Here is a 16374-nt window from a genome sequence, read left to right as displayed (position 1 = left end):
AAGAAGATTCTAGAGGCATATCTTGTGAGTATTAATGATCTTTCATGTGTTCCTAGTTGGAAAATAAATCTTGCAATTTATCACCTTAAGGAGGCATAGAAAATTAGTGCTGGGATGATTAGTATCTTTAGTGGAGTTGACTAATTCTCTCATAGTAGGTGGTTTTGATCAGTAGTTCTGCATAGGACAAAGGAGGATGGGAATATGGTCAAATAGCTAGAGCACATGGCTTCAAATTGAAATGTGTAGCCTGCTTTTTATGATCCTTTAAGACCACATCCTGTTCAACCTCTCCAGTTTCATTTTCACTGACTACCTAAAAAAAGTTTCTGCCAGTACTTTTGGTCTTCTGTGACTGTGCAGTGCTGTCCTGTGCTTAGTCACTCAGTCTTGTCCAACTCTTTGCGATCCCATGGACTAGCCCACCAGGCTCTGCAGTCCATGGGGATTCTCCAGGCAAGAATACTGGAGTGGGTTGCCATGCCCTCCTCCAGGGGATCTTCCCAACCCAGAGATCGAATCCAGGTCTCCTGCATTGCAGACAGATTCTTTCCCATCTGAGCCACCAGGGAAGCCCAAAAATACTGGAATGGGTAACCTATCCCTTCTTTAGGGGAACTTCCCGACCCAGGAATTGAACCGGGGTCTCCTGCATTGCAGGCAGATTCTTTACCAGCTGAGTTACCAGGGAAGCCCATTCTGCGACTAGGTCCCATTAATTTTTACCTTTCACTTCTCTGTACATAATCACATGCCTCACTTAAAGGTCAGTTTTCATTCCAATCCCAAAGAAAGGCAATGCCAAAGAGTGTTCAAACAACCACACAATTGCACTCATTTCACACACTAGCAAAATAATGCTCAAAATTCTCCGAGAACTTTCAGATGTTCAAGCTGGATTTGGAAAAGGAAGAGGAACCAGAGATCAAATTGCAGGCATCCATTGGATCATAGAATAAGCAAGAGAATTCCAGAAAAACATCTATTTCTGCTTCATTGACAAGCTAAAGACTTTGATTGTGTGGATCACAACAAACTGTGGAAAATAACTAAAGAGATGGGAATACCAGACCACATTACCTGTCTCCTGAGAAACCTGTATACAGGTCAAGAAGGAACAGTTAGAACCAGACATGGAACAATAGACTGGTTCCAAATTGAGAAAGGAGTACGTCAAGGCTGTATATTGTTGCCCTGCTTCTATAAGTTATGTGCAGAGTACGTCATGCAAAATGCCAGGCTGGATGAAGCACAAGCTGGAATCAAGACTGCCGGGAGAAATATCAATAACCTCAGATAGGCAGATGACACCACCCTTATGGCAGAAGTGAAAAGCAACTAAAAAGTCTTTTGATGATGGTGAAAGTGGAGAGTGAAAAAGTTGGCTTAAACCTCAACATTCAAAAAACGAAGATCATGGCATCCATTCCCATCACTTCATGGCAAATAGATGGGGAAACAATGGAGACAGTGACAGACTTTATTTTCTTGGGCTCCAAAATCACTGAAGACAGTGACTTCAGCAATGAAATTAAAAGACACTTGCTCCTTGGAAAAAAAGCTATGACAAACCTAGACAGCTGCAGAGACATTATTTTGCCAACAAAGGTCCATATAGTCAAACTATGGTTTTTCCAGTAGTCATATATGGTTGTGAGAGTTAGACCATAAAGAAGACTGAGTGCCAAAGAATTGATGCTTTTAGACTATGGTGTTGGAGAAGACTCTGGAGAGTCCTTTGGACTGCAAGGAGATCAAACCAGTCAATCCTAAAGAAAATCAACCCTGAATATTCATTGGAAGGACTGATGCTGAAGCTGAAGCTCCAATACTTTGGTCACCTGATGTGAAGAGCTGACTCACTGGATAAGACCCTAATGCTGGGAAAGATTGAAGGTGGGAGGAGAAGGGGACGACAGAGGATGCAATGGTTGGCTGGCGTCACCAGCTCAATGGACATGAATTTGAGCAAGCTCTGGGAGACGGTGAAGGACAGGGAAGCCTGGTGTGCTGCAGTCCATGGGGTCGCAAAAAGTTGGACATGACTGAGCAACTGAACAACAATAATCCATCCCTCAAGAGCTACTTCCAGGTAGTATCCTCTCTGAAGCCTTCCTTGAGCTCTAGCCTTGCTTCTAATTTGGTTAAGACCACCATGCTTCATAAGCAACAGATCACAAGTGGGAGTATATGCCTGTAATTAACATAACTTAGATAGAAGTAGATAAATATTTTTATATGATTAGTCTGATACACAGTTAATGAAGCAACATAGCATAAGAACATGGTTTCTGCAGTGAGCAGTCCTAAATTCCAATCCAGGCTATTATTACTTCATCTGAAAAACATGGATAATTCCTGCCTTACATAGATGCTGAGAACTTCGATTTCAGTCTCAATTAATATTATACTATAATTAACTATTATTGTATATATATAAGGAACTCTCATAAATGTCTCTCATTTATATTATTTTAAGTCAATTTGTAGTTTTTATGTACCCACTTTGTAAGTTGTCCAATACTTAAATAGAGCATTAACATTGTTTAAATATAGACTATATTTTATTACCATTAACATTGTTTAAATATGGACTGTGTTTCATTACCATTATACACATAAACTCACAGAGATTGAAAAACAAAATCTCACTTGTGATAGCAGAAAATTAGAAGTAGCCTAAGTAGTCTAATGATAAAGAAGTGAAAAATGAAAGTGTTAGTCATTTAGTCATGTCTGACTCTTTGTGACCCCATGGACTGTAACCTGCCAGGCACCTCTGTCCATGGAATTCTCCAGGCAAGAATACTGGAGTGGGTTGCCATTCCCTTCTAGATGCTTAACTAAATCATGGTATATATATTAGAAAATATTATATAATCATTAAAAAATATCTTCTGATGCATATTGATATGGCAAAATGTTTATGAAATAATGTTAGGTACAAAATATTTTAATGAAAAACTATTAAGACAGTATCTCAGTTCTGTAAATATACATTACATATATGTACATACATTGTATTTTTAATATACATTTAACATATCATTTATGCATGAGAAAAGTGAAAAATTACATATTGTGCTATATATTACTTTTATAATGAGGAAATAGTAGCATGATTTTTATATCAAAGGCCCTCGATCTCATTTCCTAAATATTTATATTTTGTCATCAATGATCTCTTACTCCCATCCCCAAAACCTCCTACATTCCCCTATATGTTCCATTATGTCATATGCCCATACCCATCTGTAAGAAATCCTTTAAAGGATATAGATTGCAGAGACCCTAGATGACAGGTCCCTGAGGGCATGTACCAGAACTTTTTAATCTCTAAGCATAGCCAACTGGTAAATTTTAGCCAAACTTATAAGTAAGGACTAAGTAGATTTGCATTGAGCAAATTAATAGATGGAGACCCAAGGACTTGAGAAATGAAGCATATGAAGTAAATGTGAGTGAAGTTCAGTTAAAAGGTAATAGTATAAAATAGATAGCCAGTGGGAATTTACTATATGATTCAGGGAACTCAAACAGGACCTCTGTATCAACCTAGAGGGGTGCAGTGGGGAGGGAAATGGGAGGGAGGTTCAAGAGTGAGGGGACGTGTAATACCTATGGCTGATTCATGTTGATGTTTGACAGAAAACAGCAAAATTCTGTAAATCAATTATCCTTCAATTAAAAAATAAATAAAATTTGAAAGATGATAGTAATTATAAATAATAAATATTAAGTGTCTTACTGTTAGTGTTTCATAATTCTTATATTAAGCTTCAGTGCAGCACTACTAGGACTGGCCAAGCAAATTATGGAACATCCATGTAACAGCACGCTCTGCAACTGTTTTAAAAAACATGAGGATGAGGAAGCTCTTTTGTATTGTTATGGAAAGGTCACCAAGATAGAGTAAGTGAAAAAAGCAAGGTGCAGAATGGTGTAAGTCGTGCTACTGTTTATGGGAAGAAGACTATGTACTTATATCTGCTTGTGTAGAAAATATCTCTGGGAAGACACAAGAAGCTGACACCATGATTGCCTTCCAGTTATGGAATGGTAGTACAACGTCACTTTAATGCTTCTTACACATGAATTTTTGAACCTTGTGAATGTGTTGGTGATTCAAAATGACACGTAAATGCAGACAGAAGAAAATCATTATCCCCATTTACAAATGAACAACAGAGATTAAAGGAAATTAGGTACACTGCTCAAAGTAGCAATAATAATGGTCACATTTACTGAGCACTTACTGTGTGCCAGGCCCCAGTTGAAGTACTTTAGAGACATTTTCTTTTTACATGTATAATTTTTTTATTATTATTATTTTTTTTTTACTTTACTGGGTCTTAGTTGCTGAGCAGGCTTTTTCCATATGTGGCTGTGGGGGCTACTCTTGCCGTGAGCAGGCTTCTCATTGCGATGAGTTCTCTTGTGGTGCACGAGCTCTAGGTCGTGAACTTCATGAGCTCAGTAGTTGCGGCTCCTGGGCCCTTAGAGCACAGGCTGAGTAGTTGTGATACACAGGCTTAGTTGCCCATCAGCATGTGGGACCCTCCCAGACCAGAGATCAGTCTGGTCCGAATTGGTCTGCATCAATCTGCATCAATCAGTCTGCATCAGTAGGCAGATTCTTTACCACTGAGCCACCAGAGAAGCCCCAAACTTTTTCTCATTTATTTTCACAGATCTATAATGATTTTATCCGAGTGGTATACCTGAAGAATCTGAAGGAAACATAATTTATTTTCCAGTTCAGGACACTTTGGAAGTAATCATTACTCTGGGACAGCAAGCATAAGCCAGGACTAGGGTCACTGTATTTAGAGAGGTCAGGTAACTTGCTAGATGTCTCAGCAAGAGGGAACACCAGGACTGGAACTTAGGTCTGAGAGAATCCACAGCCTGTGCTCCTGACTGCCACTTATGGATAAGCAAATGAAGGCTTGCAGAATGCACACAACTATGAAATGACAGTTCCAGCCTCCAACACAGTCCTTCTGAGCCCAAAGCCTACCATACGGTGTTGCCTCTCAGAATGCAAATCTAAGAATCCTTTGCCCTAGGAATTGAATGGGAGGTGGATAATTACCAAAGAAGAGAGAAAGGATAGGAAGAGCCACAGGCTATAGCCTCGAGCAACCATGGTTCCCACCACTCACAAATACTCCGAGAGCGTTCAGGCCACAAGCTGCATGTTGCTATGTGTTAGGTGTTCAGACAATCATGCTGTCCTCACAGAGCTTACAGTCTGCATTCAGGACCAGCCTGCAGGGATTATTGGGCCTTTGGCTCTTTCCACATGTTGGGCCACTTCAATTAATCCGTGATCATTAATAAGGAAAAGCAGGGAGTTTATCTTGGTTATGCTAAAAGTCCTAGAGGTATAGAAAAGAGGAAGCAGGATTTTCAAATTCGTTTAAAGAAAAGACTGTGAATGTCGTAAGTGAAAGAAAAATTTTTTTCTGGACTGTAATCTTTCTCTGTGTGCTCTGAAAAAATACAGACTCCAGAATTACTAAATCAGAATCTCTAGAGGTATTTTAAGCTCTCCTTGTGATTTCAAGGAAAAATCTGTGGTATTTTAAGCTCTCCTCATCATTTCAACATGCTTCCAAGTTTGTTGTGACTGGTCTAGTTGACCCTATGATAACAGCATAGGAGAGCTCAGAACGCTTGAGAGGCAGAACTAGGGCCAGACCCTGACCCCAACCTTCAGTTTGGAGCATCTTCTACAAAACCGTAGTGAACCTTCATTATTGGCAAGCAACTAATTCTTTTAGTTTGAAGTGAAAAATGTTGCTGCTACATTTTTGTTTATAAATATGTGTGCTTTTTAAAATTACTTTGAATAGAAAGCAAGGTTTGCATTTTGAGAATATTTTGGGATAAGTCAAGTGAGTGTAAATGAGTTCATTTTCACATTTACACAGTGAGGAAGTTCAACTGGATGGTTTACAAAATTACTTTCAAATCTAGAAATCAATGTTGAAAAGTATTCTAAACTGTTTTTAAATCCCTTCTTTCATAGCTTTGAACAACAGGGCTTCAACATCAAGATCAATTTGCTTTTCTGTCATTAGTATTTTTGTTGGAGACTCTGTCAGAAGACTTGTTCCTTAGGGCCATCTGAAAGGTGACTTTTCTCATGTGAGGGTTTATGTACTTAGTTTTATAACTTGGTGATTTATAACGGCAATCCACATACTGGAAGCTCATTATCTGTCAGATAGTCATCTGGTCATTTGATCTCCTGCCTTGGTCCCTTGGTTACTTTGCCTCTCTTCTGATATATAACCCCTTCTTCTGATAAAGTGGTTATTGTGATGATTGTGATTATTGTGATGAGCATACAAAGTTCCCCCAAAGGACAATCTTTCATTTTAACATCCTCTTCTCCTTTACTCTTCCCAGTAGTCCTTTCCTTTCTCAGTTGAGACATCTTTGAACTTCTGAATAGATATCTCAAGGAGGACAAAAATTGTAGCCAGGGTCCTAAAACCTCAAAAGAGTTTGAGAATCCCCTCTTTTCTGTGTCTCTTCCTGACCTACAGAGAGTTATTATTGTTACCAGATTTAGCAAACGACAATATAAGACACTCAACTGTAACTAAGTTGGGATAAAGAATAAAATTTTAATGTAAGTATGCAATATTTGGAACATACTTTTACTAACCATTTGTTACTTATCTGACATTCACATTTTAACTAGACATCCTATAATTTACTTGGCAACTCTGCAGAGAGTGCATACCCTAAGGCTTTTTTAGTTCATCTAATGTTTTGGGGTCTAAATTCTTTTAATATTTGCTCTTAATTTAAAACTTGAATGGAATGTTTGTAATAACTAAGATTTCAGTTTTCTTTAGCATTTTCATAAAGTGTAGCATTTGCCCTGCCCACCTACACACAATTCCCTTTTGCTGTGAGAATATAGAATAGAAATAAGACTTTTCTGTAGAAACCCAAGCTTGATAATTCTCTCCTTTGTAAGTTTTTATTAAATATTTCAAAGATACACGTAAGCAAAGATTGTAATATGATGCATTGCACACAATTTATACCCTATTCAGTTTCCTTCTTTTTGTTTGGTTTGATAGGTAGGTGTGAGTGTGTATATTGCCATCCCCTAAGTCAGTGGTTTTGAACCTTAACTGTGCATTAAGAATCACCTGGGGAGCTTTTAAATCTCAATCCTTGCCTGTCTCTTAGACCAACTAAATCAGAATCGCTGACAGTAGAGTCAGATGATTCCAGTGTGCATCCAGGGCTGAGAACCAGTGCCCAGAACGAAAATGGCAAATGCAAAGAAACATTGTTTACTGCCAAATCATCTTATATTTCACATTCCTCTTCAAAACTTACTTCATATATTTTTCAGTAAGTATATTATATCATAGTGTATATATATATATATATGTATATATATATACATATATATATATAATGTTATGTTGAATTACAGCACATGTGTCATTTTATAAAGTTTACTTTAAAAAAATCTCATCTGTCTTTAATCATGTCACTGATTCATTATTAATTCCCTAAAAGCTTATAATTGGGTTTGTTTTCAAATATTTCTTTGTGATTTTCTGATGTCTTTTTCATATGCATATCTCTCTTAGGTTATAAACCAGTGATTCTTACCTTTATCTGCTCATTAGATTCATCTTAGGATGCTCTAAAAAAGATGCCTGGGTCCCACCTCCCAGAGGCTCTGCTGGGAGGCTATGTGCTAATTGGTCTGGTGTAGAGCCCAAGCATTGAAGTTTTTAAAAAGCACCTGAGGAGATTCCAGTTTTAGGGAGAATTGAAAGCCAGATTCAAAAGATGTTTTGAATCTTTCTGGGGACATTTAAAACATGCACATAATTGCCCTGCTTAATGAACCTGAACCTGCATACATGCTCAGTTGGATCCGACTCTATGCAATCCCATGGACTGTAGCCCGCCAGGCTCCTCTGTCCATGCTTAATGAGGTAGAAAGAATTTTGAGGTTCTAGGAGGAAGAGAAATGAGGGAATGATAAATGACCTTCATAGTAATAGGTATAAATGAGGAATTTCTGTTGGGGGGAGCCAAAGGACTTCTGAGAATAAAAATAAGGATGTCTGATATTTTAGAAATGTTTTATTTCTTCTGCTACACTTTAACATGACCTATTGTGTTGCACTGAAAGCGTCAAAGCAGTTTGCTGTACTCAGGTACAGGGATGCATGCCGGCACCCATGTGAAGTAAATGCTCACTGTCCAGACCCCACCTATGGGACCCTAATTCAGGAGGCTCAGAGTGAGGCCAGACACCAATCCTTTAAAACCTTGTCCAGAACATTGTGGTGGGAGGGCAGGTTTGGTCACTACTGCACTTTACGATAACACATCCCAATTCATTGCAATTCATCCCATCGAGCCCAGTTGTCAATGGGATGAATTGCAATGAATTGGGATGTGTTATCATAAAGTGCAGTAGTGACCAAACCTGCCCTCTCACCACAATGATTATGAGACCTCTCTCAGATCTACCTGGTCTTTTTCTCTTTGACTATGTGAAGGAAGAAGTTATCTTTCCATGACAGGCTAGAAGACGATCAAGGAAGAGGTCTCCAGAAAAATAATTAAATAATAATGTCAGAGTAATCTTAGTCTTCTATAATGTGAAGTACAGAGAGGAAGCATGACATACACTATCAATAATCATAATGCACTAATCCAAAGACTCTGTGTGTTCATCAGTGAGACAAGGACTGAGCTGGGTCCTGGGAAATCAGGGTATTGTCTCAAGGGATTTACAGTCTAGAAGAGGAAACCAATAATTATATAGTTGGGAGAGATAGGATATTATACAAAACAGTGAGTAGAGACTGACCTCATGGGAGATTAGAGGTGAGCAGGGACTTAAGAAAGCAAAGAACAAAACCTAGCTTTTGAAAGATGATTAGGATGTAGGAAAAATGGAAGGAGAGTGAGGGAAACGAAACAGCATTCCTTGGAGTGAGTGGAATTCTGGGCAGAAGCACAGAGGCTGGAAGCAGCTTGGTAGGTTGCCTGAATTGCAGATGGTTCTATGGTGCCGTTGCATGGTGTTCTGGAGGAGTTGGGGTCAGAAGGGAGGCAGGGTGGCAGTGTTGCTGTCTATTAACCCACCCACATACCTCAGCCCAGCCATTCTTGTGTATTATGATGAGTTCCTGGAATAATAAATAAAAAGTTAGATGAGAAGCCAGTCTTGCTAACTCTAAAATAAAAGACATACAGTCTTAATCAGATTGTGCTGCAGAATCCTCTTTCTTCAGGCTTATCTTTTCATATCATCAGTACTGATACTTGGTTGCATTTGCTGCTAGAATTCCTTTTTATTCTAGACTTTTAAATGTTCAACCTCCTTGGACCTAGGCTTTTGTTTCGTGTGATGTTTTCTGGTTGGTCACACAAAAATTATTTAAATTTGAGTGTAATTTCAGTTTGATGAATATTGAACTTTTCATCATGAGCAAATTGCGTTGATCAGCATCAGTAATCCAGCACCCACCTGCAGTTACCACACTGGCCCCTAACCATTAACTCATGCTAACCCCTGGGGAGGGATGTGTCAACCCACTGCAGTATTCTTGCCTGGGAAATCCCATGGACAGAGGAGCCTGGTGGGCTCGGGTCACAAAGAGTCAAACATAACTGAAGCGACTAGGCATAAGCATGTCGCTTATAAGCATAAGCATAACCCCTAACTCCTCTGCCCTTAACTTCCTTCAGTTGGGACCCATGGCTTTAGTTGTTGTGTACTTATTTTTTATTATAAAACACATCTTTCAAATTTACAACTGCAAAGAATCATGTACCAACCACAACCACTAGTTTATTTACCACATAACTTCGTCAGATCTTAACATTTTGCTCTATTTGTGCCAGTTCTTTTTTACAAACTAAACATTGCAGATACTGTCAGTTGAAGCTCCTTGTCTGTTCCCCTTCTCTCCAGAAGTGACACCATCCCAATCTTAGTGTTTATCATTGTCATGCATTCTTTTATACATTTACTACATATATGTGTGCACATAAAATACATCATTGCTTTGTAAGTTTTTTAAACTTTAAGTAATTGCATTCTTGAAGTACCCATCTGTGCCTTACACTTTTACTGAAAATTATGTTTTTGAGGTTTATGATGATGACATGTATAGATTTAGTTCATTTATTAAAATTACTGTGTAGTGTTCAATTTATGACTATACAAAAATTTATGTAGACATTTAGGTTTTTTCTGATTTTTCACTGTCAAAAAGCTGCAATTAACATATTCCTCTATGCAGAAGAAGCATATTGGGTTTTTATTCCTTAAACATTTCTTTTACTCATAAGAGTAGTATTCATTATGTAGATAGGTAGGTAGATAGATGTAGATATAGAAATATCAGTCATCCTAATAGTCTTACACATATAAGCCTCAACTCTGAACCACAGAATAATGTAAGGAGTAACCATACGTGAGTACAGAATTGGGAAGGAGGCTAATGTACCTTCAGGAAACTTGGAGTGAGTTTAAGGACTGCTCTTACTCCTTTTTCAGTTTCTTTGACATGTAAATTGTTAGAGTCAGCCTAATTCACTGTTTCCTTAATATTGACTTAGAGCCAATTGCTGCGATATTTGTCCACTGAATTTAATACAATCCTTTGTTTAAAGTATACACATTACCCACTAATTGCCCTGGGAAGAAATGTCATGTGCTTTTTAGTGACCTTAATTTTCCTTTCATTTATTGGTGCCTTCTCTGTCCAGATCACTAGGTTTGGTGCTCTGGGTATTCACAGATGAAAAAGTCATTAGAGAACTTAAAATAACACTGCCAGGGAGAGATGGTAGGAAACAATCGTCCGTAAGATTTTGGCATCTGAAATAGAGTTTTTATTTCCTCCCTTAGTGACACTCAGGAAATGCTTGTCTCCTGCTGTTGATGAATAATTTCAGAGTACTATGGATCATGCTGAAGAAAATGAAATCCTTGGAGCTACCCAGCGGTACTATGTGGAAAGACCTATCTTTAGTCATCCGGTCCTCCAAGAAAGATTGCACAAGAAGGACAAGGTTTCGGATTCCATCGGGGATAAGCTGAAACAGGCATTCACGTATGTTCTTTCAGCCTGTTTCCTTTATTCTGTCATTCAGTTACGAGAGAAGCAAGGTCAGATGCACAAAGAGAATCTGTGATGTGGAGGAAAAAACAAATGATGAGCACTCATGATTTGCAGAGATGTCCACATGGTTCATTCAGATGTCCACGTCTACATTCAGTGTAGATACTTGATGGAACACAAGCTTTATTATGCACTTCACCATATGAAATTCCGACTATGCCTTATGTCATATAAAGGTTTATATAAACAATCCACTTTTCAGTTCTCCACACACCTTTAAAATATCCACTGCTTTCAGTGACTGTGAAGCTGGGGAGATCTCAGCCAGGAGAAGGACCTAGGATCTCATTGTCTTCCTAACCTGTCAACTCTCCTCCAAAGCCCGTCAATAAAATGGCTTGATCCTTCCCCCTAGTGAAAAAAATACCCCCCTCTTCCATTTCAGGAATGTTCCAACCACTCTAGTCTTTTTCCTGCTTCTACTCTATGTGCCAGCACCTTGAATCTATGAATGGAAGTCCCCACCTGAAGCTATCAAAGACATTCAGTGTCTTGTGTCTCTTCATTTTGAAAACACAGATACAGTAATGTGGCAGGCCTGGGGTTGATAATACCTTGGTGCCTGATTGCACACCTCATTGTGCAAACTATCTGATTGCTGCCTCCTGAGCCATTGAGACCACAGCTCCTGTGCTGTGTTCATTTAAGCTTCACAGTGACCCTGTGCTCTAGATATGACATCATGAGAGGTTAGAAATACATACACTGGAGTCAAGACTATCTGAGTTTTAATCCTAATCCCAACCACCTGTCATCTGTGCACTGGTTTCCTCCTCTGAAAAATGGGAATAGTAATACTGTTTACATCATTGGGTTACTGGGGTTAAAATCTGTTAACTTATGCACAGTGCAAGGCACGTGGAAAGCAGTACATAAATGTAGCTATTATTAATACTGGAGTCAAGACTATCTGAGTTTTAATCCTAATCCCAACCACCTGTCATCTGTGCACTGGTTTCCTCCTCTGAAAAATGGGAATAGTAATACTGTTTACATCATTGGGTTACTGGGGTTAAAATCTGTTAACTTATGCACAGTGCAAGGCACATGGAAAGCAGTACATAAATGTAGCTATTATTAATATCTCAGTTTTCGAAACAGGGAGACTGCTATCAAATCTAGTTTGTTTTACTCAGATTCATTGCTCTTGTCATAGCTGCCTTACATTTTTGCTTCCAATATCTTTCTACATCTAATTACCAAGTACTTTTAATCACTAAAGACACTATATAAAATACCATGCATGGGCTTCGTAGGTGGCACTAGTGGTAAAGAACCCACCTGCCCATGCAGGAGATGCAATAGACTCGGGTTCGATCCCTGGGTAGGGAAGATCCCCTGGAGAAGTGCATGGCAACCCACTCCAGTGTTCATGCCTGGAGAATCCCATGGACAGAGGAGCCTGGTGAGCTCCAGTCCATGGGGTCCCAAAGAGTCAGACAAGACTGAGCGACTTACTCTTCACAGTAATGCATTATCCTTTTAAATGGAATAAATTGCTTCCTCGTCACCAAGAGGACTTGAGACTGTCACAATGGTAATGGAACTCATCTGTTTATACTCTTCTAGGCATCGACCAGCAAGAGGACTGGCCAAAGCCCAGAATATAGTCTCTGTGTCAAAGTTAATTAAAACATCCAAGGATTAAATACAGTGCCTTGGTTTTATTACCATGGTTTTCCACCTAACCAAGACAGCCAGACATAGACTCAGCTACAGCGACAGATGGTATTTTGAGTTTACCTAATCAAAAACCCTAAAGCATGGAACACATGTTTATAAAGCTCATAATACCTGTGTGAATTCCTTTCATTTTATAAGGGAAAACTCACATATAGTTGTATGGCTGAGTCTCTTCGCTGTTCACCAGAAACTGTCACCACATTGTTAATCAGTTATACCCCAATACAAAATAAAAATGCTTTTGAAAAAAAAAGAAAAGGGAAAACTAAGTGGGTAGGTGCTGGTCAGTGGTTCCACAACCAAAAGTTAACTCAAGCGGGAAGCACTTCCCATACTTTACATCAACACAGAAAGCACATTCAGGATTTCACCTAGTGAAATAATGGCTTCTGCGGTATCTCAAGTATTTTGAAGCTAACTTTTTCTTATTTTTCATGGTCAGTTGTGGAGCATTAGAGTGGAGCCAATTCAGATGTTCCTATTTTCTAAAAAAATAATAAGCAGCTGTTGTCTCTGACTTCTGCAGAGTAGAAAACTCACCCTCATCACCAGTTTGAATTTTTCCTTTTTGTTCCAGAATATAAGGAAGGGAAAATGCCTTGATGTGAATTCTACAGAAATGGTTCTCATTTATCTATTTCTTTGTCTTTCCAGATGTACTCCTAAGAAAATACGAAATATCATTTACATGTTCCTCCCCATAACCAAGTGGTTGCCTGCATACAAATTCAAGGAGTATGTGTTAGGTGACTTGGTCTCAGGCATAAGCACAGGGGTGCTGCAGCTTCCTCAAGGTCAGTAGAATATTTTTTTTTCTTCCTCTGATACCATCTCAAACAATTGTGTTAACTTTTTTCTGTTTAATTTCATCATGATTTTAAATTTATAATTTTTATCACATTGTTCTAGCACCTTTTGCTATCTAGAGTAATTCTTCAGAAACATTTTACCCTTTAAAAGCCCCAGATCTTTCAGTTGCAGAATATGGTGATACGTTTACAGATCAATACATTTAGGAACTGGTGGAGCAGTGCCTTTCCTTGGCTAAGTTAATTTCTAATTCCATGAACATGTCATTAGGGGCTGTCCTTGAATCAACTATACTCCATTTAAAAAAAAAGGTTCTTGACTAATTCAATATCTAATTATAAGGTACTATGATATACTGAATTCCTCTGCAGTTGTATGATTTTATAGAGATACAAGAATTTAAGAAAATGCTCACTGATTTATTCATCTGTTCACATGTGTGTAACCTGGCCCTCCCTGTCTTCACAGAACTAACTATCCAGTTAGGGAGAGAAGCATGAAATAAATAAAAATACACATAAAAGTTTAAGTACAAATGATGGTAAACACTATGAAAGAAGATACAGGGCACTCTGACATGATAATAATATGGGGACCTAATTTAAGTAGGTAAGTCATAGAACCCCATTAAGAAAGTGAGATTGACCAGGATTGCAATAGGACCTGAGCAGGGACTGGAAGTACTTGGCAGGGCAGCAGCCACATGTACCCTTGTGCATATGCATTTAATCTTATACTGTGGTAAAGGGATGTTTTTTACGGTGCTGCAATAAAATTGGATTATTTAGCTCTGTTCTTGTCTGACATCTAAAATTAATACTTCATACTTCCACATGGGGGAAAAAAAAAGGTGAGACCGAGCTGAGACCTGAAGGATGAGTAGGAGGCAGATAAAGAATGAGAAGAGATACATTTCAAGAAGAAGCAACAGCATGTGTGAAAGCAGTTAGCAGGAAAAGAATTGGGTGTTAGAAGTATTCTGAGAAAGGCAGTGTGCCCGGAGTGTGGGGAGTGAGGGGCCAGTGGCCGGCCAGGTGGTGGGCAGCAGGTCTGCACAGCCTCGATAGGCCCCTTTGGATTCCATTCTGAGTCCAGTGAAAGCTTGTCAGCTTGCTTTCCCCTTGGGTTGTTTGTTTTTTTATTATTATTTTTTTTTTTTGCTAAGAGATCTCTGGGACTGTTGTGTGGGGAAGGGACTTGGTTGATGGGAGTGGCACCAGAATGAATGTAGGGAAACCAGTTAGAGGCAACAGTGACTCAGTGTAATCAAAAGGTGATAATGGCTTGACGAGCCTCTAGGTTAGCTGGCCGAAAAAACTATTCCCTCTCCAGTTTCCTGAAAAATAATTACCAAATGATAAATTAAAAAAAAAAAAATTTCCCCAGTGATCAATTAGTTGGATTTTCAATTTGCCAAGCAACTGAGTTGTTGAATCTATTAAATCTGTTAAACAAAGCTTAAAATCAGGTTTAGGACCATTCTCCATAACCATTTTAACACCAGAGGACAGAGAAAGGGACATATTTAAAGGCAGAGGTGAGTGTGGGGGAAGGAGGAAACGTAAACTCAGCATCTGAAGTGGGATATAGGATCTAGACTGGCATTCAGTCAAGTTGGACTGACAGAGCTTCAGGAAATGGCTGCAGTGAGCACACGTAAACAAATGCTTCAGAGAAATTCCAGGATTTTGCATAGTTGTGTTTTCACTGAAATGCCATTCTGCAACTGTTTTTGGACCTTCTTCCATCTAGATACAGGATGGTAGCTGTAAAAATGGAAAGAATTGGAAACATACATGCTGTATTATATGGTAAAATCAGCAGGACTGGCTGTTGGATTGATTTGGGGGAGAATGAGGAAGCTGGGCATGTGAGGGACAAGGAGACTGACATTACATTAGGAATGAGAATTTTCTAGAGAAAGGTGAAAAAGCCTTATTCATTTACCCTCCACCTAAAGTCAAAGAAGGAAAGAAGGACTGCAACAGAACCACTTGGAGCACTGGATGTGTGTCCCTTGAAGTTTGTGGGCACTATTGCAGGAAAAGTAAATCTACAGGTGGAATGGTGTGAACCACCTAGAACAGCAGAATGTGGCCTGCACCTGCAAAGTTTCCTGGGGGTAAAGCATTACGGGGTGCTTTGGGAGGTAACCAGGCTTGGCTCGTTTGAAAGTAACCTGCCCAAGAAGACTTCCTACGGCATAAGTAGCTGCCAGCAGAAAGAACCTGGAAGAGGTGTAAGACCTGGAACCTGGAAGGGGCCAAGATCAGGGGGAGGGGTGTTACATCTGCCAGGGAATGCTACACTGGGAGTTCCTCATTGAAAAGGGGTCTCCAGAGAACCCTCAAAGCACCCCACTGGAGAAGCAGCCAGCATTTGGGAATTAACAGCAGATTACAGCTGTGCCAGTCAAGTAAGACTTTCTGCCCATATCTAATTTGGGAAAGATTAAAGCAGAAAAAATCTACTCCTGGTGAAGAGGGAATGACAAGGAAAACTATCTCAGCCTGGATTCTCTGAGCGCAAATACAAGATTCTGTGTAGAAGTGGGACAGAAGTGTGGGCATGTTAAGACACATCAGCTTAAATTAACAAGGTTTTCATTTGTTCGTCATAGATAAAGAACCAAGAGAAAAATACACAGAGCCCGCTGTTTTCTGATGATCTCCCCATTTCTGTTTGG

General features: G+C 39.2%; 1 protein-coding gene across 2 annotated transcripts in view; it reads left to right on the top strand.

Moving 5' to 3' along the window:
• The first annotated feature begins 10974 nt into the window (after window positions 1–10974).
• Window positions 10975–16374, top strand: part of SLC26A5 (solute carrier family 26 member 5) — a 36564-nt gene continuing 31164 nt past the window's right edge. For both annotated transcript variants that reach the window (XM_061166339.1, XM_061166338.1), the window contains exons 1-2: window positions 10975–11126; window positions 13533–13672. In XM_061166339.1, the coding sequence (XP_061022322.1) occupies window positions 10975–11126; window positions 13533–13672 (292 nt within the window). The remainder of the gene's footprint in view (window positions 11127–13532; window positions 13673–16374) is intronic.

Source organism: Dama dama, chromosome 18 (assembly GCF_033118175.1).
Source record: "Dama dama isolate Ldn47 chromosome 18, ASM3311817v1, whole genome shotgun sequence".
Taxonomy (NCBI): Eukaryota; Metazoa; Chordata; class Mammalia; order Artiodactyla; family Cervidae; genus Dama; species Dama dama.
The sequence above is the reverse complement of the archived record's forward strand: the minus strand, read 5'-3'. Positions and strand labels throughout refer to the sequence as shown.